This window comes from Bos javanicus, chromosome X (assembly GCF_032452875.1).
Source record: "Bos javanicus breed banteng chromosome X, ARS-OSU_banteng_1.0, whole genome shotgun sequence".
Classification (NCBI taxonomy): Eukaryota; Metazoa; Chordata; class Mammalia; order Artiodactyla; family Bovidae; genus Bos; species Bos javanicus.
Genome location: NC_083897.1, coordinates 54,070,153 through 54,094,098, shown reverse-complemented (window position 1 = coordinate 54,094,098; position 23,946 = coordinate 54,070,153). Strand labels below are relative to the sequence as shown.

Below are 23,946 nucleotides of genomic sequence, written 5' to 3'. Positions count from 1 at the left end.
GTTTGGAAAAACTGCTACACAGTATTGTATCTAATGTGGGATGTGTGTACTCTATGAGATTGAAATATGATTCATCAGAACTAGCATTTATATTAATTTTTAATCTTAAAAAAGAAAGAAACTATCTCATTAATATCTAATATAAAGATTGACTGATGTCATCACTCAGTCTGTCTGTCAAGGAAAGAAGTCTTTTTAACAATGAGTGAGAAAGGAAATGTCTTTCAAAGGCATAGGTCACAGAGAGTGTTTTTTATTATCCTCTTGTAATTTTGTTGCTGAGAATTGTGTGAAAAAAATGTAACAAGATGTTATAAACTTGCCTAAAACAGCCTGCAATAGCTTGAACTGATTTGTAAAAATATTTTACTCTGCAAGAGCCACTGATTGATGCTAGGGAGAATAGGAATTTAATACCCAAATTTTAATAAAAACCTTTGCATAAGTGAAAAGTTAGTAACATGATTTACTGAGCACAGGTAATGTCATACCACAGCCATTTAGATCTATGAATCTTAGTTAGACATTGTTTCCAGCTATGACATTCATTGGAGCGAAGCCTTAAACTGCTATATTCCAAAATGTTCAACCATCATTACAAAATTCATGAGACATATTCAATCACATTGTTCTCACTAAAATATTTATAGGAATGTTTCAAATAAGAGATAAATTTACATATGTGATCAAATGAAAGAAACTTTATTTCAAAATATTTCATATTCACATTTTAAATGTTCTGTTTTACATGCTTTATAATGCATATATTAGTAAGGCAGTGCACAAATATCACATTAATTTTTTAAGATAAGTATATTATACATTTTAATGCATTTTTACATAATTACATACAGAAAAATGTTCTCTAAGATCTTGTTAAATTGTGGCATCTGATTCAGTAATTCTAGGGCAGGGCCTGAGGGTCTACATTTCTAACTAGCTCCCAGAATCTGCCTGCAATGCAGGAGACTCAAGTTCGATTCCTGAGTCAGGAAGATCCCCTGGAGGAGGAAATAGCAACCCACTCCAGTATTCTTGCCTGGGAAATCCCATGGACAGAGGAGCCTGATGGGCTACAGCCCATGGGGTCGAAAAGAGTCTGATACTACTGAGTGAATGAGCACACACATAGGAGAATGCTTATGTTTCTGTCAGCATTTTTTCGTTACTGTTAGCTGATTTCACATTTTAAATCAAATAAGATTTCAACAAATTCATAACTAGCACATCTAAAGGCATGAAAGAGGGTTTTGACTGCCAGAGCCACATTTTTCTTCTCTTTTAAGTTGCTCTAGATGTAAGCTCAAATCATCAAATAAGATGAGAGCTACCTAGCAAGGATGTGGAACAAAGAGAACCTTCTTACACTGTTGGTGGGAATGTAAATTGGTGCAGCCATGGTGGAAAACAGTATGGAGGTTTATCAAAAACCTAAAAATAGAGCTACCATATGACCCAGAAATTCCACTCCTGGGTACATACCTGGAAAAAAAACCAAAAACACTAACTTGAAAAGACACATGTACCAAAATTTTCATGTAAACATAGTTAATTTTTTACAATTAACAAGATATAGAAACAACCTAAGCGTCCATCAACAGATAAATGACTAAAGAAGATGTGGAGTGAAATACTACTCAGTCATAAAAACAAAATTTTGTTATTTGCAGCAACATGGATAGACTCTGAAGGCATTATCATAAGTGAAATGAGTCAGAGAGACAAATACTGTATGACATCACTGACTCGATGGACGTGAGTCTCAGTGAACTCCGGGAGTTGGTGATGGACAGAGAGGCCTGGCCTGCTGCAATTCATGGGGTCGCAAAGAGTCGGACATGACTGAGCGACTGGCCTGATCTGATCTGAAAAAATACAACAAACTAGTGAATATAACAAAAAAGAAGTAGACTCACAGATACAAGTAACAAACAAGTGGTTTCAAGTGGGAGAGAGAAAGGGAAGGGGCAATATGCTGCTGCTGCTGCTAAGTCGCTTCAGTCGTGTCCAACTCTGTGTGACCCCATAGACGGCAGCCCACCAGGCTCCCCCGTCCCTGGGATTCTCCAGGCAAGAACACTGAAGGGGGTTGCCATTTCCTTCTCCAATGCATGAAAGTGAAAAGTGAAAGTGAAGTCGCTCAGTCATGTCTGACTCTTAGCGACCCCGTGGACTGCAGCCCACCAGGCTCCTCCGCCCATGAGATTTTCCAGGCAAGAGTACTGGAGTGGGGTGCCATTGCCTTCTCCAAGGGGCAATATAGGGGTAGGGAATTAAGTGGTACAAATTATTCTGTACAAAATAATCTACAAGGATATATTGTACACCACAAGGAATATAGCCAATATTTTGTAATAACTGTAAATGGACTATTACCTTTAAAAATTGTGAACAACTATATTACACACCTGTAACTTTCACAATTGTTGTTTTAGTCACTAAGTGGTGTCCGACTCTTTGTGACCCCAAGGACTGTAGCCTGCCAGGTTCCTCTGTCCATGGGATTTCCCAGGCAAGAATACTGGGGTGGGTTGCCATTTCCTGCTTGCTCCAGGGTATCATCCTGACCTAGAGCTTGAACCTGCATCCTCAGCTTGACAGGCTGATTCTTTACCACTGAGTCACCTGAGTTTTAAACAGGCAGAGGAACCAGAGATCAAATGAATAACATTCATTAGATCATGCAGATAGCAAAGGAGTCCCAGAAAAACATCTACTTCTGCTTCATTGACTATGCTAAAGAATTTGACTGTGTGGATCACAACAAACTGTGGAAGATTCTTAAACAGATGGGAGTACCAGACCACCTTACCTGTCTCTGGACAAACCTGTATATGGGTCAAGAAGCAATAGGTAGAACCAGATATGGAACAACTGACTGGTTCAAAGTTGGGAAAGGAGTATGACAAGGCTGTATATTGTCACCCTGCCTATTTAACTTACATGCAGAGTACATCATGTGAAAGGCTGGGCTGGGTGAATCAAAAGCTGGAATCAGGATTGCCAGGAAAAATATCAACAACCTCAGATATGAAGATGATACCACTCTAATGGCAGCAAGTGAAGAAGAGCTAAAGTGTCTCTTGATGAGGGTGAAAGAGGAAAGTGAAAAAGCTGGCTTGAAGCTCAACATCAGAAAAAACTAAGATCATGGCATCTGGTCCCATCATTTCATGGCAAATAGAAGGGGGGAAAGTGAAGGCAGAGACAGATTTTATTTTCCTGGGCCCCAAAATCACTGTGGACGGTAAGTAAAGCCATGAAATTAAGAGATGCTTGCTCCCTGGAAGAAAAGCTATGACAAACCTAGACAGTGTATTAAAATGCAGAGACATCACCTTGAGAACAAAGGTCAAAAGTCAAAACTATGGTTTTTCCAGTAGTCATGTATGGATGTGAGAGTTGGACCATAAAGAAAGCTGAGTGCCGAAGAATTATTGCTTTCAAATTGTGGTGCTGGAGAAGACTCTTGAGAATCCTTTGGGCTGCAAGGAGATCAAACCAGTCAATCCTAAAGGAAATCAACCCTGAATATTTATTGGAAGGACTCTTGCTGCAGCTGAAACTCCAATACTTTGGCCACCTGATGCAAAGAGCTGACTCATGGAAAAGACCCTGATACTGGGAAAAATTGAGAGCAGGAGGAGAAGGGAATGACAGAGAATGAGATGGTTGGATGGCATCATTGACTCAGTGGACATGAGTTTGAGCAAACTCCCGGTGATAGTGAAGGACGAGGAAGCCTGGTGTGCTGCAGTCCACAGGGTCGCAGAGTGAGACACGACTTAACAACTGAACAACAACTTATATAAAATATCACTGTACTTCAACTATACTTTTAAATTTTTTTAAAGAACTTAATCAGAAAAAAATATTTTTAAAAATTTGAGACACCTATAAATTTTAAAGTATCAACTCTCTTATAACCATCAGAACCCAGCTTTGCTGTTTTTCCCTTTTCATGTTTGAAAGTTAGACCTTCACATAATAGATTGGAGTATCAATTAATATAGTTCCTTCAGAGCCCAGAGCTGGAGGTTTACTGTTTATGTTGATGGACAATACATTAGAAATGCATTAACATCTTTTGACCCTAATACCATAGTATGTCAGGCCTTTCTCTAGGCACAGACTCGTATGCCTCCGTCTTCATTTACTTGACTCCGTTTCTCAAGGGACTGTACAAATTTCTCTTTTTCCCCACCTTTTTCTGTCTCAGGATGTTACTCTCATTCTTTACCACATTACTTGTCTCCCTCCTTAACTTTTTTCCCTTTAGTTGAGATCTCTGAGGGCAGAGACTGTGTCTGTTTTAGTCACAGCTATATTACCAGCAACTAGCACGGCACTTGGCACAGGGAATTCGTTGAACATTTGTCGAAGGTTTGAACCATGTTAAGGTTGGATTTCCTTTGATTATTTCGTTATGTGGAAAATGCTCATAACTCTATCTTAATTTTCTTTCCTTTGGAATAAAGTTGATCAATTCAAGAGTTCGAGAGCTGGAACACATAGACACCAAACTTTCCAGGACAATAAAAATTGGGAAAAGTACGATTGCTTGTTTCAAATCGGACAAGGAAAATCTTCCCAGTTTATAGATATTGACTTGAATTCCTTACCTGTTTATCTATGTAGGAAAAGGCCAAGTATTGATTTTTTAATGTAAGAATGGCTATTTATTCCCTCTGTTACTTAATATTCATCAAGCTAGACATGAATGTCAAAATAGACACGCTGTCTGTGCTCTCAATATGAAAAATCAAAGAGAGAAGTATCATGTGTCTCATATTACCCATGCATGGCTTCTCAGATTTGGCCTGGAAGGAAAAAAAGTCAGGCAGAATAGCCTGTGTTTACGTAAATTCTGATGTGTGTGCCCTCTGACTCCCCAGATGACTGAGTGGGTGGAAGCACACACACTCATTGTGACAGTGTGTGCATAAATACTGTCACATGTGAGGCCAGGAGCAGGGTGACACAGAGAGCAAGTCACATGTTGTCAGGGCTCTAAATTGAAGTTTTGTTTTTATCAGGGCCCTAGAAAACCAGAGCCACGTGAAGTCATGGCCCTTAACCTCGACCTCTCCCACATACTGAAAGGAGAATTCACATGCCCACTGCAGTCAGCCAGTCAGACGGCTTCTTGCATGCTCCCTGCCTCCACTGCTCCCATGCTCCACCCTGGGAGATTTCTCCACTATGGTTGAGGCTGACTGAGATCTTTGAGATCATATCTTTATCCCCTTTCTACTCACATCACCCCCAAACCTGAAATTCCTAGGATTTAGCACAAAGCTTATAAGGGCCCAATTAATATTTGTAGACTGAATTAGTGAATGAATGAATGTTGCTCTGGGCCAAACCCACAGCTTCCACACCCTGCATAACTGCACTCAGTACTGACCCTGGAGATGTGAAAAGCAATACAATTGACGCTGTAAGAAAATGTTTCTTGTTTATACTGCTGCATCTTGATCTTTGGCTGATCTAGGCACAAAGAGAACTCTTTCAGTTCAGAGAAAGGAGGTTTGTGGTGTGTGGGAGAGCTAAGAACAATGCACTCAGTTGATAGACTGGATGTGCTCTCAGCTTCTGAGAGCATGAAAACTCGATCTATAGATGGGTCCCAGAGGGCAGAGCCAAATAAGGGCAGATGGAGAACACAGCTTTCTTGGGAACTGGCTTTCCACTGTTCTGAGGCAAAAATACATTCACTTTATAGCACCCTGAATCAGTTTTCCAAAATATGGTGCTCTGTCCTTGTTTGCCAGTGTCTAAAAATAAGTCCTTTTCATATTTTTATTCTTTTTGTCTTAAAGTCATCCAACTAGCCTTGCTTGCAGAATATTAATTGCAGTGAAGCAGAAACCAGGAGATTACATTGAAACTACTTTTGTACAGAGCTCCTTAACTGATGAATATCTTGTTGCCCCCAAGCTAGACTCTCTTTTCTCTCTGATGATGCTCCTTGCCATCTCTTTAGGCTGGTCGTTAGAGTGCCAAATCATAGCCTAGGGTTTTGACAGGGATTGGATGCTGTGTCCTAAGTGGGCTAGTGAGTGGGGCATTGGGATAGCATGTGCTGCTAATTAGCTTAATACTGCCCTGCCACAGATTGTTTACATTTACACTGCCTTTACTATATCTGTTCTGCCCATACATTAAACCTTTCACCCAGTACTTCTCATATAAAACTAAGCATTATTCGCGCCTGAAGCACTAAGCGTTCATTATTGGAATATACAAACAATTCAAGGAAAAGTTAACAATAACTGAATCCTATACACACCAGGGCTGGGGCACTATTGTCACATAAAAGTGAAAGTCACTCAGTCATGTCTGACTCTTTGCAACCCCATGGACTGTACAGCTCCACGGAATTCTCCAGGCCAGAATACTGGAGTGGGTAGCCTTTCCCTTCTACAGGGGATCTTCCCAACCCAGAGATCGAACCCAGGTCTCCCACATTGCAGGTGGATTCTTTACCAGCTGAACCACAAGGGAAGCCCATTGTCATATCATATAAAAGCCCATGTCATATTTGACTCTGAATTTGTACAGCACTCTGAAACCCAATTTCTAAGTGAAAAGAAACCCTAAAATGCAATGAATTAGTATCAAGACCTGAGTTGAGTGCTAGCCCAAGCCCAGATATATACTGGTTATTTGTGGTAATTTACCTTGCCTCTATTTCTTAGTGTCTCCAACTATAAAAACAGAAGTGATTTATTTACTCTTTATTTCATAAAATTATTGTGAGAATGACTTGGGATGACCTGAAAAATAAATAAGCTCCTTGAACAAAGCACAATAAAGGTACAATTAGTTGAACTGCTATTGTGGAGTCAAACAGAACAATTCAATTCAAAGACACAGTTGTTTGATTGAGAACATTCTTAATTTTATTTTCTTTAATTTTATAAAATACATTTTGTAAGATAAGTTTCTAAAAGTTTATCCTTTATGTGTGTTAAAATTGAAATTCTATATCAGAAATGAAGGAAACACTTTCAGTTGATTAACTCTGTTCATATGTGTATATGTGTGTATGTATACATAGAAAGTTTTTGGGGAAGGGTTGGTTATTTGTTATATTATTAAATCAAAACAAAACACAAGGTATGGATTACTTCACTTTCCTTGATCTTGATTGGTTTCTTACAGAACCTTTTCCATCTTCTCCCTATATGCAGCCTGGAAGCTTATATTGTATACTTCGCTGAAAACAAATATCAAGTGTTTTTTTGGTAACGATTTTACATCTCCTTAAATGTTGTTGAAATCACTTTGGGGGAGAAAGCAAAACCACTCTTTACATCAAAAGAGCCGCCTACAGTCATACCCGTAAAATCTTTCCCTGAATAAAGACCAATCAGCTTTTTGTTTTTTAACCCAACATTAAAACCCAAACATAAAAAGGGAAGACTGAAACCTGGGAGCTATTTGAGTTTCAAACTCTTTCCCCCTTTCCTTTTCCATGGAACCTCACCAACAGAATAGCTAATGGCTGGTGCATTTAGTTATTTGATCTGCACCAGGAGAGAATAACTTGTATGTTAAAACTAACTCTTTAACACACCAAGGTAACATTACTAAATCAAATTATCTCCCACCACCTAGAAAGAACAATCAGATATGTTACTCAAACTGAGATTCGAATTCACCAAATCTGTTTCTGCAAAGAACGGAATCATTGGTCAAAAATCCCAACAGATGCAAGAACTAGCCAATTTTACATATCATTTGTGTTGTTTAATGTCCAATTTTCATTTGTTAGAGAATCATAATCAAAGAATCATTCTCCAGACCTTTCTGGTACAACCCCAAACAAGTGATAGACAAGCTGGAAAATACGAAATGTGCATCATTCTGAAACAAATCAAGATCTTCAAATCACCTGCTATGACTGAATGGCTAATACCCCATGAAAAGAGCACCATTGTGAAGATATGACAGAGGCCAAAGTACACAACTAATTAACAGAAAAAAACATGCTATCCAAAAAGTTATCTATCCTGTGTCTACCAGAGGGCTGGCCCAGTTTACACTGTTAGCCACTAGCGACTGCTGCTCCTTAGGCCAGTCTATTTTTCATATGAACTAGTTTCTCTCTATCCTCAGCTCCTTGGAAACCACAGAGTTGTCATGGTAGCTGTTATCAGGGAGAAGGGAGTAAGAAGATGCTGACTACACCCTGTTTCTCTTCTCTAACGAGGTATAAGGCCAAGCGCCCCCTTTGTCTACACAAACACTATGCTCCCTTATGCTATAAGTAAGGTTGGCTGAGTTAGGGCTTAAATAGTCCATCGCCATCGGGGTCAGTGCTCTCTTTCTATGGGAGAAAGATCCTTGCTTTGACCCCCTTCTCCCAGCTGCAATAGGTAGATTTGGGCAAATGCTCTTATTGTTTTGCTGGCATTCTTTTTTTTTCTTCTCTCTTCAGTGGTACTAGGGAGACTGGAGTGAGTTCTCGGTTTTGTACACCAAAGAGAATATATTTGGCTCCCAAGATGGCAACAGGGACAGGTGCCTCCCTTCTCTCTACCTGAACATCTTTCTTTCCACTTTGTTTTCATCAGTGGAAGTGCCCTTTGAGAAGAAAACACTTCCTGGTCCTCGGGAGATGCTTGAAAATTGAATGAGAGCCTCCACTTCTTTGTGACTTGCAGTTGGGGAGTCACCATCTTTAAGCATTTCCCATTTCTAGCAGGAACCAGCTATGAAGCAAAATGACTAAAAGAGGTACGTAAGAGGGGAGAGTCCGCAGAGACATTAATCACTGTGAGACTCTCCTTTCTTGTTACACTCGTCAAGTAAGAAGAGGGCCAGTCAGTGGCAAAGGCAAAGAGTTAACATGGGAGACGCAGCACTGTAGGCTGTGTGGTTAGAGCCTCGCTATTAGAGAAAGGGAAATTTCTACAGGAGATCAGAACTTGGTGCCTCGGCCCATGAGTTTCAGGACGGCAAAGTTGTAAGTGGCAGCAATCATGAAGGTGAGCTGTAGGGAAGAGAAGAGAGAAGACTAGTGAGAGTAGAAAAGGCAGCTCTCTCTCTCTTCCAATCCTTTTGGGAATGAGGAAGGGTAGAAATAAAATCACAGGTAAATAAAGAAAAAAATATTCTGCACAAAGGAACACATTCAGGCTTTTGCCCTGTATACTTGACTAGAAGTCCTCCATGAGACAGGCCCAGAGAATCAACTTGACAAGGATTTTTTCTACACCCCTGCTCTGCCCAGCACTGAGTTTTCCTCAGGGAAGTGAACACTACCTGGGCTCTGCCATCATCATATCTGTATGTCTGAGTGACCTAGACTTCCTGTAGAGGCATAGCCCCACTGTGCAGCACAGCTTTCTCCCACTTAATACAGCCATTTATTTCACAAGATGAGGAACAACTCAACTCTGGAGAAAACCCTCAGTGGTGGAAGCCAGGAGTGCTGCAAGCTGATCCTGAGGAGATTAACACTTATTCAGTACCCCGTGTTCTTAATAATGAAGGCATGACATTGACACTGTGCCGCGACACCATCAATAATAACAATTCTAATAGTGTTAAGAGGTCCTTCCAGTATTTTCAGGAGAGTAACTAAATCCCTTGGAAGGCATCCAAGATGGATTCCTATTTATAGTGTATAGAATTCCAGGCCACAAAAAATCACGTTTAGTAAGGTTTCAGTGTTCTTGTCACTGATCTGACCAGGATGTGTTAAGAATTAATGATAATTTCTGACTGCAAAGCACTTGGCAATGTCACATGCTCTGTAAATGCGATATCTTATCATTCTTTTTAAAATTATGTATGTATGTATGTGTATATTTGGCTGTGCCGGGTCTTAGTTGCAGTAAATGGGATCTTTGATCTTTGTTGCAGCCTGTAGAATCTTTAGGAACAGCATGCGAACTCTTAGCCGTGGCATGTGGTATCTAGTTCCCTGATCAGGGATCAAACCCAGGTCCCTTGTGTTGGGAGCTCAGAATCTTAGCCACTGCACCACCAAGGAAGTCCCAATATCTTATTTCTTGACCACGAATCTCTTTCCTCCTCTTCCCTCATATCACTTTGCTTGTTCCTATCTCATTTTTGAAATTTTTCTTCCTTGCCAACCCAAAGTAGAAAGACATAGTCTCTATACTCTGCCATCTCTGCCCAGGAGCTTCTCTCCAGCATTTCAAGTTTAGAAGGAATCTATCTTTTTACCTTTCAGTATAGCTGTCTCCAAGCTATCCCAGGACCATTTATTTGCCAAGATCATTCAAAGACAACTCACCAGGGACACCAGTGTGGCTGCAGCCCCCACAAACGCAGCAATAAACAGATGGAAGGTCATTTGGAACTGTAAGAAAATGCAGAAGAACTGGGTCTTGCAACTGCAAAACTAAGCTGTGCTGTAGATTGTGAAGCGCAACTTTCAGAAGGTGTTGATTTTTTTGTGTGTTAATTTGGCATCTCTAACTAACTTGTCACATCTATAGGCCTCCCATTCTTCCGTGTACCCATAGCACCCAGAACACAGAATACTCATAAAATAACATAGTCCTCCCAAATAATCAACTGGTTCCCCACGGTTGTGCCTGGGATCCCAAAACATTTTGCTTTCAAAGAAATAGTTTACTGCCTTCTTCCTTCCTTTTATTCCCCTGCTGCATTTGTGCATAGTATCCATTTTCAATACAGTGTTTTCCTTTTTCAAATGTACTTTCTTTTTAAATGAGATTGAGAAGTTCCAAACGAAATGTGTGTTATAAAATCATGAATATCTGTGCACAACTCATTTCCTTGATAAGGTTTTTAAGAATAAAAATGTTCACTTGAGGGGTTTTGCCATTAAGCTCAATCTTTACCTAAATCTACAAATTTCTCTTTTAAGAGAGTAAGCCTTAGAATGGAAGGTTTTATCTGCTGTTTTTAGGAAACTAGATATTTTACCAAGTATACGCTCACTGGCTCAGGCGATATTTCATAGAAGGCAATCTGCTAACTCAAAACCCAGCAAAGAGAAACTGTAGTCCTTCAAATCCAAGATGGATAGAAATGTTACAGTTTGGGCCATTTCATTGTAAAATAACCCAATGGCTCACTCACCTCAGCTGTTTTGCAGATGGACAGAAGGTTGGAGCCACACACCTTGCCAGGGAAAGCATTCCATGGGAGAACACCTAAGTAAGAGACAAATATCACAAGGTAAACTTCACAGAGCTGTGGGGTTACCTGGGGAACTTTCATCTTTAATCATCCTGGCTGAAAAGTTGGGTCCTACTAATTATCAGGATTTTCTTTTCTAAAGATTTACTCAAAAAATAGAGGTAGTATTGAACAGTTGAAAATTTTTCTGTTTGTTATTGAAATGGGCTGCTTCTGGTTTCAGAACAGCAGTCAACTAAGAGAAAGCAGTGCAAACAGCCAAGAAAACTCCCACCACTTCCAACAAGTGGTTTCCCTTCTCAGGGAAGAAATCTCTCTGGTTTCAGTGGAGAGGGATTAACGAGCATCCATACTTCTTATTTCTCCCCATAATTACCACCCTCCTTAGCCTAAGAACCAAATATATCACGCTTCTATAGGGAGTAGGAGAGCCAAGCCACCCTAACTCACCATACATTCTGGCATCAGCACAGAGAGTGCCTATACTTGCAGAGGTCTTGCTGGGGGCAGCAATAGACTGGCAGGTGGTCCAGGTGTTGAAATAAATGTATACAGGCACAGCAGAGCAGGCAAACACCAGGAGCCACACAACGGTCAGGGCATAGGTGATGCCCACAAACTAAAACAATTGACATGGAGTGGTTAGAAATCAGTGTCAGCCTGCAGATATTGAAATGTAAACAAAGAGATCCTGGAATGGCATGTGCCAGACATGAAACCAGATTTCAGGGATCTCCACCAAATACAATTAGTAAGCGGGGCACCTCTGCCAAATGTCATTGGCAGTATCTTATCTACTAGAGAATTGGCCCCAAGTAATGACGGGGAGGGGGAGAATGGGTGGGGGTTGGAGTGAGGAGGACCCCTGGGTTAGAAAGGTTTCGGGAGATTGTTTGGACAGATAAGGTGTGAAGAAATCAAAAGAGATCTTGAAAGAAAGTCGTGCCATTTAAATGCCTTAGGCTGAGCTTAAAAAATGCCCCTTGTCAAAGGACTTTGGATCCCTAGTTATTGAACAAAGCCAATCAGAGATTTCAATTTCCAATCCAAAAACCTTTCTAAGCCAACTACTAGCCACAAAAGATAACAGCACAACCCCCAGATGTTCAGCCCCCAAATGGTCTTTAACTCTAGAGGCTGGAAACCAATGTGTACCTCACTAGAAGCATAATAGCCCTCTGACAGATAAGGCCTTAAACATGCAGATCTATGCTAGTTCCCTCTGGGACCTTCAACAATGTAGGATCCCAGAATAGTATGGATTCCATCTCGGAGTCAATTACTTAATTTCTATGATCCACCCTCCCTCTCAGATCAGGAACCTACATCTCAATCCACTGAGTAACATTTTAAATTCTTAGGCAGTCAGATCTACTGTTGTTGTGGTCCCAGCTAGGAAGGGATCAAAGAGGTACCAGTAGATGGCTTAGAAATGGTCTGATTGTATGAAGCACCCCACAGAACTCAGGCTTTCCCTTTTGAGATGAAATTTTCTAGGGACCTTTTGAAAAGCGAGGCTAAGCCAGCTGGGCACCACGTTCTTCCTGACCTCATTTGGCCGTAGCCATCAGGTCCTCACTCAGAAGCCAGGCCCCTAGAGAGGACCCAGCCTTGGGTGGGGATGAGGCCACAGACTCATGCCCAGTTGTCCCCCACCCCTTGTTATTGCCACAAAATCCTGAGGATGATCACCTTGTCGGGATGTCCTAGCCATTTTCCCAAACAATGACACACCCGCTCCAAAGAATGAGCTTGATGTTGGCCTCTGGAACCCCTCCCCTTCTGGCCCCCTGTTACCGTTGCACTCAGGCCCTTGCCGCAGATGGTGGTCTTGTAGTCGCCAAAGATCTGCCTGACTGCGCCGGTGGTGTAGAAGCCCTCGGCCAGCAGGAGGGCCCCATAAAGGAAGAAGAAAGAGGCAGTTCCATAGATGACATACTGGAAAGCATGGATCCTGTGTTAACAGATAACACAAAGCCAGAAAATCTTATGCATGGAGGACCCGGTTCCCTTGCTGCATAAGTCAGTTGGACTCCTGAGTAGGCTCCTAAACAAGGCTAGGGATGCTTTAGGGGAATCACTAGGTTCTTCCTCTAGGCTTCTACCTTGTACTTATTGAGGTAACTGGAGAAGGGAATGGCAACCCACTCCAGTATTCTTGCCTGGAGAATCCCATGGACAGAGGAGCCTGGCGGGCTACAGTCCATAGGGTCACAAAGAGTCGGGCACGACTGAGCAACACTTATTGAAGTAAAAGAAGATGCTCCTCCCCCACATTTGTCTTACCCTGTGACCTGAAGAACTGGGACCCTACTTTCCTTGGCCTGACCCTTCAGAGATGCTCCATCAGAGAAAAGAGGAGAGAGGAGCTAAGTAAAAAGGAAGACGGATGAAGGAAGTAGAGCCTAACTTGCTCTAGAAACAGGAGAGGCTTAGTATTGGGCTGGAGCACACTCAAGTGGTATGGTGAAACGAGAGCAGCAGCCCCACTCTTGTCTCATCAGTCTGCCTCCCGCAAGTTCTCTATATGGACCACTGCAGAGGCTCCAACTCAGTCCATGTTAACCCTACCTAGCAGAAATGAGAACATGTGAGACAAAGCAAGGGCAGGGGTGGAGTGGGTGTGGTAGGAGTGAGGTGGCAGGCAGGCAGACCTCCTCCCCTGAATGTGGCACTTCCCCTTCATTTAGGGCTTCAGATGTGCTATAGGTGGAATCTGCACACATATCAATGTGTGTATGTGGAATCTAGAAAAAATGGTACAGATGAACCTATATGCGGGGCAGGAATAGAGACATAAATGTACAGAACACATGTGTGGGCAGAGAGTGGGGGGTGGATAAATTGGGAGATTGGGATTGACATATATATACACTGTGTGTGCTAAGTCGCTTCAGTCATGTCCAGCTCTTTTCGACACTATGGACCATAGCCCGCCAGGCTCCTCTGTCCATGGGGATTCTCTAGGCAGGAATACTGGAGTGGGTAGCCACACCCTACTCCAGGGGACCTTCCCAACCCAGGACCTTCCCAACCAAGAAGCTTGGCAGGCAGGTTCTTTACCACTAACACCACCTGGGAAGCCCTATATATATATATATATTCACTTTCACTATATATACACTACCATGTGTAAAATAGATAGCTAGTGGGAAGCTGTTCTATTAGCACAGAGAGCTCACCTCTGTGTTCTATGATGACCTAGATGGGTAGGATGGCAGGTGAGGGTAGGATGGAGGTCCAAGAGGGAGGGGCTATGTGTATACATATAGCTGATTCACTTTGTTGTACAGCAGAAACTAACACAACACTGTAAAGCAACTATACCCCAATAAAAAATGTTTTTTAAAAAAGAAGGAAGACCCAGGAATTCTGTCTGGCTCCACACCAATCCCCTACTAGTCACTAAGGTACTGATGAGTTCTGTGTCTCGAAGATAGACAGGATTGGTGGGGGAGAGTAGGTACTTACACATTGATAAGATACTCATAGTCCTGGTAGTTTTTGGAGAAATATGTCTCAATTAGCTTTTCTGTACCAGTGAGTGCTTCATGTCCACAGCCACAGAATAGTGCCACCCCAAAGAAACACAATCCAGTGGCCACCAGGGAAGCAAAGGGGGCCCCTACGAGACATCTTGCACAGCACTCTAATAAGCCTGAAGAAAAAGGAGGGCAAACAGTCAGGGATGTACAATACATAGTTCATCACTCATCTCTCTCTGCCAGCCCAGCCAGGCCCTGTGCTCACATGCATGGATGCAGGGATGGAGGAGGGGTCACCTCAGAGACCAAAAGCAGGAGAGTCTAGAACCTCAGAATTTTGGAATGTGAGACTGACTCCCCCCAACCATATTTTGTTCCATTCTTGAAGATAAATCCTTGCCTTGAATTCCCAAAATGTCCATGAGTTTTTGAATAATCAGTATTCAAGTAGGCCACTAGAAAGATGGTGCTCTCATTCCCTCCTTTCTTATCCTTCTGATTTGTTTGTTTTTGCCATTTATCAACTTTTATGGAGTACTTACTATGTGTCCAGCATTGAGCTAGGTGTCACATGGAGTGTGAACATGTAAAAGACATAGACTCTGCCATGGGGACATTTTTGTTTATGGAGGAGAATGAACTAGGTAGACCTGACATTTTCAACCAACAGTTTCAGGCAGCCTAGTAAATGGTTACAAAGGGTAAATGCCCTTCCAATTTCATAGAAATATTGATATTGTCAGACAAGAGTTGACCCTTAGAGAGCATTTCAGGTGGGAAAACTGAAATTGCATGTTCCTGGGTATTTCTGAACATTGCATTTGCAGCACAGAATGCTTTGTTCTTAGTCTGGATGTCTGGAGAGCACTCCAAAGAAAGGAGGGAACTGGCAGAGGACAGGAGATGTTCATGGGAGGATGACTATTACTCGCAGTAGTAAACATACAGGCTGAATGCTTTTGGGACACTTTGCGTGGTTGACTTGTCCCCCTATGATACAGTTTGGCCAATGTCCCCACCCTTAGTCCTACCCTGGAGTTCTGTCAAAACAACTACAAAGACACGTTATACAAAGTCAACAAAGCATGAAATGTCTTTCTGGCGTGACAAAACACACTAGGGCCTGGGAATACAGGTGTCTTAAAATGCTGAGACTCTGAAATTCCACAGATCTGGTACCCCAGGCCCATGCAAGTGTTGCTGAGAAACAGGAAGGGCACATAAGAAGTCACAGGTTCTGAGAGTAGCTGTGTCCCAAGTACAAGCCCTGAGCTCTAAGGTGTCATGTGGAGTGAAACAACAAACATCCAGTAGATGATGGGAAAGGCACCTTCTAGTCTCTTGCCCACAACCCCAAAAGGTGAAAGAAATGAAAATCTTCAGAAAATAAGTTATATATACACTAATTTTATCCATCTATTCACATATCATATAGATATGATATATGAATTATTTTGTATATAGTATATGCATTGTTGCTCTTCAGTCACTGTTGTGTTCGACTCTTTGTGACCCCATGGACTGCAGCATGCCAGGCTTCTCTGTCCTTCACTATATCCCAGAGTTTGCTCAGACTATGTCCATTGAGTCGATGATGCCATCCAACCATCTCGTCCTCTGTCATCTTCTTCTCCTTCTGCCCTTAACGTTTTCCAGCATCAGGGTCTTTTCCAATGAGTCATCTCTATGCATCAAGTGGCCAAAGTATTGGAGCTTCAGCATCAGTCCTTCCAATGAATATTCAGGATTGATATACTATATGCATATAAAAATTATTTGCGTGCATATACACACACAAATAAATAGCAAATGTGCCAAGAAGCTGCTATTTTGGGAAAGCATGCTGAAACTCCTTACACAAATAAAATGCATTGTATTGACTTTTAGATTTGGACTTTATCCAAAGCTCATTTTTTTAATGCCAGGGACCAGGAAAATCCTTTGTCTGACTCTCTTAATACTAGTACAGTTTCTTTGTAGCCCTTAGAGCTTGACCATCTGGTGATGTGCCTGAACTATGTCCATGTGAACAGATTCTGAAGGACCAAATTCTCTCTATCTTGAGAAAGCTGAGGTAGAGGCATTTGTCTCTGCTCTCAGGGCCACAGCGTGAGTGAGTCCTCTTACCCACTGTCCCCTAAAATGATAGCCCTTCCTTGGTGCTCAAAGAGCCTCTTCCTCAAAATTCTTGTGTGTCACCCCAGAGATTAGGCATAGAAGCCCAAGCCAAGCAAAATAAGTAGCTAACATTTGAAGCAGAACTGCATTTCCTCCCTTCTCTAAGAACTGAAGGCCTGCTGTCGGAAAACTTGGCCCCTATGGAAAGCAATCAGTTTGTAGCTTCGCTGCTCTAAGTGGAGGCAGAGTTTACTTAGTATGAATTGTGCTTGGTAAGAGTGCCTCATTAGAGCTGGTGCATGGGGTGTGAGTGTGTGTGTGTGTGTTCCCACATGCACACATTTGTGCCAGAGCGGGGGCACATGCATGAATGCAAACATGCACATAAACGCATATATAAACCAGAGAGAAAAACACAGCACTTGAAATTGATTATTGTTCTCAGGAAACATTCAGATATCGATCTTCCTCTTTCTTAACAGGTCAAGATACTAGATGCATCTTGTAAGTCAAGAAAAGGAGCTTGGAAATAAACAGTGCTGCCATTTTCCTTCTCTGCCTATCCAAATCTTCCCCACTCCCAAACTCTTAGAATCTTCTACTGAAGAAGGTCTCTGAAGCCTGGGGGTGGAGGGAGGGGAAGGTGCATGACCCCACTGTTCCCTCTCTCCCCAGCACAGGGTCAGGGCTTGGACAGAACCCTCCATAGCTCTCCTGGACAAAGAAGCCTTGTTTTTTCCCTGAGATCTCAGGATCCTCATTGGTATTCTGCAGGGGCCTCCAGGCCTGGGGGTGGAAAGGGGGTCAGACCCAGGGAACAATGGAAGAACTGTTTGTTTAGCCCAAAGTAAGGAGAACCATCCTCCCAAGCAAGTGACCATCCTGTGCCCACTGACTCACCCCACCTTTTTTATCCTGGAAAGGGCTAAAATGGTGGTGCAGGTGAGATCAGGAATGAAAAAACTTGAACTCTTGCTAACGAAACAGAATTCCAGTCTAAGTTTCAGCTGATGCCCCCTCCAGGGTTGTAAAGATCAGGGGGAAAGCCTCGTTAGTCCATCTGATCCCTGTATCATCCAAATAACCAGAGAGTATCATATATAGTGTTCTTACTGGGTGATAAAGGGCTAAGCCTTGGGAGCAACTCTGAATCATCCACTGATATTCTTTCTTCTTCAATCCATTTTTCCTCCATTTTCTTAGAGCTCAAATAACTTAGCACCCCCATTTCTGCTTTACTGTCACTCGAAGCAAGGTACAAGAAAGACCTAGGCTTTAATGAATCTCTAACGTGGAGCTGAAATTAAATGGTCCTGAGTATATCTATCACTCTTCAGCTATAAATAGTTCAACAATATCAGCATAAGATGTCCATCTCCTCACATTGAAATGAAATGTTTGTTCTGAGGGCATTTAAGTTCAGCAGAAGTGAAGAATCTCCACCAGTCAGCCCGAGCAAAAAATCAAATTTTGGATTCCAACTGGGAAAAACTCAGAACATGCAAGAAATTGTGTCATCAAAGGAGTTTACAATCAAAACATTCTGAGGAAGGTTCATTGGGTTCCCTTTAATTTGGGGTTGTGTGAACAATAACCTAAAGCCAAAGGGTCTCCATTTCAGAAGACTTCATGGTTGAAAAGTTACCGGTTTGATTCAGGAAGGCCATGAGGGATTCTGTAGAACCTCCTTGGCCTCTCAGGAAACATTCTTATATTTCCAGGCTAAGTATTGACTGCAACATGGTGGAGTTGGCAGAAAAGAACTATATAGCAATAATATTACCCAATGCAACTGAATTGAATTAAACCACCTGACCTTTTCTAAAGATTCTTATATAGATCATTTTTAAAGTCGTTACTGAATTGGTTATAATATATTGCTTCTATTTTATGTTTTCTTGGAGATTTTGGCTCTTAGGGATGTGGAATCTTAGCTCCCTGACCAGGAATTGAACTTGTGCCCCCTGCATTGGAAGGCAAAGTCTTAACCACTGGACTGCCAGGGAAGTCCCTAAACCACCTGACTTTGATGAGAGATCATACAGAAAAATAATGACCTTCCCCAGGGTTTTCCTTTCCATTCATTGAATTCAGTACAATTATTAAGCATATGGCAATAACCTAGATACTGTGGGAAACAAAAGGGAACTATAAGGCCTAGTCCCTTCCTTCAGAAACCTTTCAGTCTTGGGGAGAACAAGCATATCGGCAAATCAAAGACCAAAGCTACCTACAATCTAGTATTAAAATGTGTATAACCAAGCCCTGTGGGCAAAATGTAAGCAAAGGGGAAATATTCAGTGTTGGCTAGATGTATCTGTGAACTCCCAAAACTAATCAATCTGTGATAGAACTTCAAGTCCTTCTCATTAATGCTCTTCACAGGAATCTGACAAGGATCAACAGGACTGCTGTGACTCTCGTCCATATTTCTGTCTATCCAGAAATAGATACTGGGTTGTACTGGGTTGATTCTGATGCTGTCTCTTTAAGCAGGAGCCAAGAGCTCCCAAGCCCTCCCTCCTTTCCCATGCCCTGGGCATGCCTCAAGGACAAGCTCCATGATGGAAATTCAGTTTGAATCTGGGAACGCATCAAAGGGAGGAAAGGAAGGTCTTTGATCAAAAGGGATGATAGAAAGAGACCAATTGTGCCTTGCACAAATCCCAGCCTGTCCCTTGAATCCAGCTGACAAAGGGAGAGATAGAAGAACCCTATACAATAGAGCTAAACAACAGGCAGGCTCATTGAGTGAAAAACTGGCCCCATCTCTCTAAGTCTCTAATCTGAGCTACAGTTTTACCCTCCTCCCAGAACCCACCCCTTAACCTCACCCCATGAACAGAGGCTCACTTGATCAGGACCTATCGCAGTTGACAGGGCCAAGATGCTAGAGCAGCCGTGACTGGTACCAGGAATGGATGGGGATGAATGGGTGGGTTCTAGGAGTAAAACAACAATCATCAGGAGGTGCCAGAGACAAAGACTTTTGCTTCTGGCTTTATCCAAATCAGACAAAGCCCTGCTTGTAATCTTGTCTTTCCTACGTGAAATCAGCACTTATACCATGTTCAAGTGCTGGAAAGGGGCTCTGTAGCCACTGAGGCATGAAAATCCAAGCTTGCTAGATAGTCAAGTCATGCAGACATAATTAAATAAAAATGAAACGCAGCCTCCTCTTTGAAAAGATATTATTATTACCATGGCAACAGCACCTGGACCACTTTGTTTCCTATATTCCCTACTCCTCCCCCAAACACACACACTCACACATGCACACATGCATGGGTGCACACGTGCATTGATGTATGCCAACTTGTACCCAAACATTGGGAGGCTGGGTAGAGACTGGATTGTTAAACTCTCTCCCTGACATGTTGTCCTCACTTTGCCCACTTCTGGGAAAATGAAAGAGAAGCAACTGGCAGTAAACTGAGAGACAAGAGTTTCCATACTTCCTTCCTTAGCCCAGTCTCCCACCAATTCCTGCTCTTCCCTTGGTTGCGGTGTGAAGCTGATCTAGGGAACCTTGTTCTCTTCCTTGGGATGTCACTGACTCCTTTCCAGAGCCTGGCCTGGCAGAAAGCTCAGAGGCCAGTGCAGAGCTGAGTGATCACCTTTAGGACCATTTTAAAATAACCAAGGGGTTTTTGATGAGACTTTGACACTGGGCAAGCCCTGACAGTGGGAAGGGAAAGGAAAGGTACTCTATTCACCTGCCAAGGCTGCTGTTATCTTTCCCAATCAGTTTACTGCCCTAACTTGAAGTTTTCTGGACCTGAAGTTCTGTGGGCAAGGAGGGCATTTCTACTGTTGCTTTCTTTAAACACCAAGAACCCTGGGGATGGTTTTCAAGGCTTCAAGGTAACACACAACAAGGGGAAAAGATGCCATTGGCTAGGGTTCTGCTTTCATGGGTTTGGAGACTGTATTTTCCCTCCTACCCATTTCTCAAGGGTTTCTTGGGTCTACTTACTACTCAGAGAGATTTGAGAGCGTAGTTCTAGTTGTCAGGTTATTGAGTAAATTTCTGGCTTTCCTAGAAGAAACCCAGGGCAAAAGGCCCTTGAAGCAGAGCAGACCTTCCAATCTGCCTGGTGCTCCTCTGGCTCTGCCGGGCCGAGGTGAGGAGTGGGGTGGGGAAGGGTACATATGATCGTTTTAGTCAGTTTTAGTCAGTGTCTCTAGGAAAAGTATGTAAATGTGCTGGTTTCATCTGCTTTCTTTTTAGCTCCTGGCACTCTTGCAGACTTCTTGCCATCATGATGGGATTCAGTTAGTCTTCAGGCATTTTGTAAAAACCTGGACCCCTGCTCTGCCTTCACACTTTTTGCCTGGGCTGCACTCACACTGTGAGCCAGCCAAAACTACACTGCTCAGCAAACAGCCACCTTTGGAGGGAGGCATCATAGTCTGGTTACCAGGGTAACAGCCACTGTTCTCAGACATCAGGCTTTGCAAGAGCCAATATTTTGCTGTTCAGTAATGCCATTGTGTTGCTAAGCAGAGAATAATCAGCTACTGCTCTTTGGCTCTTTTCCAGTTCCATTGTTATCCGAAAGACTCATTTGGAACATCCCTCTCCCAAATCAGGAAGAGGTTTAATGAACTATCATGTCCCTTGTAAATCTCTTGTGTGAACACTACAGAATTCCCTGTTCCTCTTACTTGATTCTCTGTGGTGGAGGTAGTGAGCTTCCTGTTCCTGGGGATGATGAAGAAGAAGCTGTAGGAACATTGGAGAAGGGAATTCTGCACTGAGAATTAGCTCAGACAGCTTCTAAAGTTCCTTCCAGTCCAATCCCAGATTCTATGATATAATTTGTCTAGTGCAGTAGTTAAACAGCAACACACTCCCTGTCAGAAGCAGTAGCAGTCCAGTACCTTGCTAGAGATGGTCTATTACTTACAAAGTATTTGAAATATCAGTACTTTGCTATTGCATAACTGAAAACATAATGGCCACTCCATCATGTGCACCTAGCCCAAGTATGGCTCACCCTCAGAATAAGAGATCCCATATACAGCTTCGACTGTGCCCTCATCTGCAATAATCTTCCCTGGAGGAAATCATCCGCCTCTGTAACAGGAAAATGTCCCTACGGTCACCTGATTTTTCCTGCCTTTTCCTCAGGGCATTTACTCCCTGAGGAAGTAATATTCAGCATTCTTCCTTACTCCCTCTCTGTTTTTCATTCACAACCTACCCAATCAGCTGCCCTGACTTCAGGTAAGGTTCTTGACATTACCTAGGACAGGAATTGAGTTCTTGCAATATTCACCTCTCATCTGGCCCCACTCAACTGGACAATTCTTACCCAAGTGCACCAAGTACATGCAAAGAAAGCTCAATCATTTCAGGAAGAATAAGAGACAGCCTGTACATGCATCATTGTATAATAATTAGTATTATTATTATTTATAACCATTATAGAGTTTGCCCATTTTCAAAGTACTCCCACATATTATTTTTTTATTTTTATAACTCTGAAAGTAGACAAAGCAATTATCATTATCCCTATTTTTGAGATGATGACGTAATAATTCATAGCAACCTACCCAATGTCACGAAGTTCATAAGTAGCAGATCTGGGATTTGAACCTCATTATGTTCACTTCTAGTCCAGTGCTCATGCCTTCTTAATTATCTTGCCTGAATACATGCCTCAAGAGCTCTTTCAGTGTTTCAGGATGAAACAACCTAAAAACTGACACTAGCCTAATATAATTGAAAACCCATCTCCGTAGATGCTTTTGGAACCTTCTGGGTAATACATTTGATGGTGAACGCACAGGACAGTTGATTCTCATTTCATTTAGGACACATTCAAGCTGTTGCTCTTGTTTTGCCAAATGTGAGCAATGTCTACATGTTTCTGTGGCCTCCTGTATGGACAAAAATCCTTGTGCTCTGTACATCTCACACTGAGTGGACACTACAGGAGACCAGACCATGTAGCTTCTCTCTACGGAGATGCCCTCAGGACTCAACCAAGTCAGCAAGAGCCCTAAGGTCCCAGTAGCCTCCTTGTCATAGCAGGGATTTAGAATCTGAGTCATGCCCTCAGGAAGGCTAAGACTGTAATATTTACTAGATATGGTCACCCAAACGGGTGCATGCGCGCACACACACACAGCAGTACCCATATCTCTTCCTTATGGTAAAGCCATTGAGGACTTTATTTTCATTTCCTGAACTTGAGATTGGCCTCCTCAGCCATGACGAAGCCTGAATCCATGTCACCCAATTTCATTCTGATGCCCCACAGGGTCCAAATTTTGTTTCAAGCAAGCAGTCATTTTGTACAGCTGAGAGCCAGCCAACATTAGTTGCCTCCAGCAGAACCAAGGATGTCAGCTGACCAGGCCATTACCAGTACATGGGGACCAGGGGGAAAGAGAAGGCAGAGGGAAGGAAGGGGGTAGGAGGACACATGACCACATCCAGCCCTCCAGACACTCTCTCCAAGGACCTGTGGGACTCTCCATGTGTTGCTGGAGTTCTTTGGCAATAAAGCATCATTCTCAGTACAGCAGAGAAGGAGTTAATCTAATTGCGTGCTAAGGAATGAAAAAGAAAACAAGTGCCAGAACACAATTCATTTCAACCATTAGAAACTCTGAACCCCAAAGTTCTTGCAAATTCCTATGCTCTGGCTTGAATCTTCCAATCTAAAGTTTTTGAAACTCACCCATGTCTTTGGGACTCTGACTCCAACGGTAGCCGGCTGGCTAGTCTGTTTGTTCAGCTGGAAGGATCCTGGTCTCTCCAGTCTCCTTCTTCGGTCCTTTACTTTTTCTCTCTGAGTATCTTTGTCCTCTTCTCCTGCAATGAAAAGGGCTTTCTGATTGACAGCCAACCCCCTTAAAGGGACAGGCCCACTTTCCTCCTCCTCTCCTCCTCCCCTTCTCCTCCCCTTGTCCCCACCTCCTCAGGATACTCCCTTCTCTAAGACCTCCATCTTCTCTTTCTGCTTTTCAGTGCCAATTGTCTCTTTTTCTTTTTTTCTTTCCCTCCTCCCCTAAGGCTTGCCTATGTGGAATTTTGCTTTGCTGCAGAGACATCTGGAAATGTGGTTTGGGGGTGGAAATAAAAGAAAGAGGTCCTGCAAGCCTCCAACTGATCCTTGGGTCTATTTTGGTATGAGATGTGGCAGCATAAGTGTCGGAGGCCATGAAGGTGGTAGCCCTGGTG

General features: G+C 42.6%; 1 protein-coding gene across 2 annotated transcripts; it reads right to left on the bottom strand.

Moving 5' to 3' along the window:
* Positions 1-7,733: 7,733 nt before the first annotated feature.
* Positions 7,734-23,627, bottom strand: PLP1 (proteolipid protein 1). Of its 2 annotated transcripts, none has more exons than XM_061409283.1 (7): positions 23,444-23,627; positions 14,620-14,806; positions 12,841-13,102; positions 11,599-11,767; positions 11,089-11,162; positions 10,274-10,339; positions 7,734-9,001 (listed from the first exon to the last, which is right to left on the bottom strand). In XM_061409283.1, exons 1-7 carry the CDS (start codon positions 23,445-23,447, stop codon positions 8,930-8,932), a joined length of 834 nt encoding a protein of 277 aa, XP_061265267.1. In that variant the 5' UTR covers positions 23,448-23,627; the 3' UTR covers positions 7,734-8,929. The 2 variants fall into 2 exon arrangements, with proteins under 2 accessions (XP_061265267.1, XP_061265268.1); XM_061409284.1 differs by having other exon boundaries at positions 12,946-13,102; positions 23,444-23,618.
* Positions 23,628-23,946: the final 319 nt, after the last annotated feature.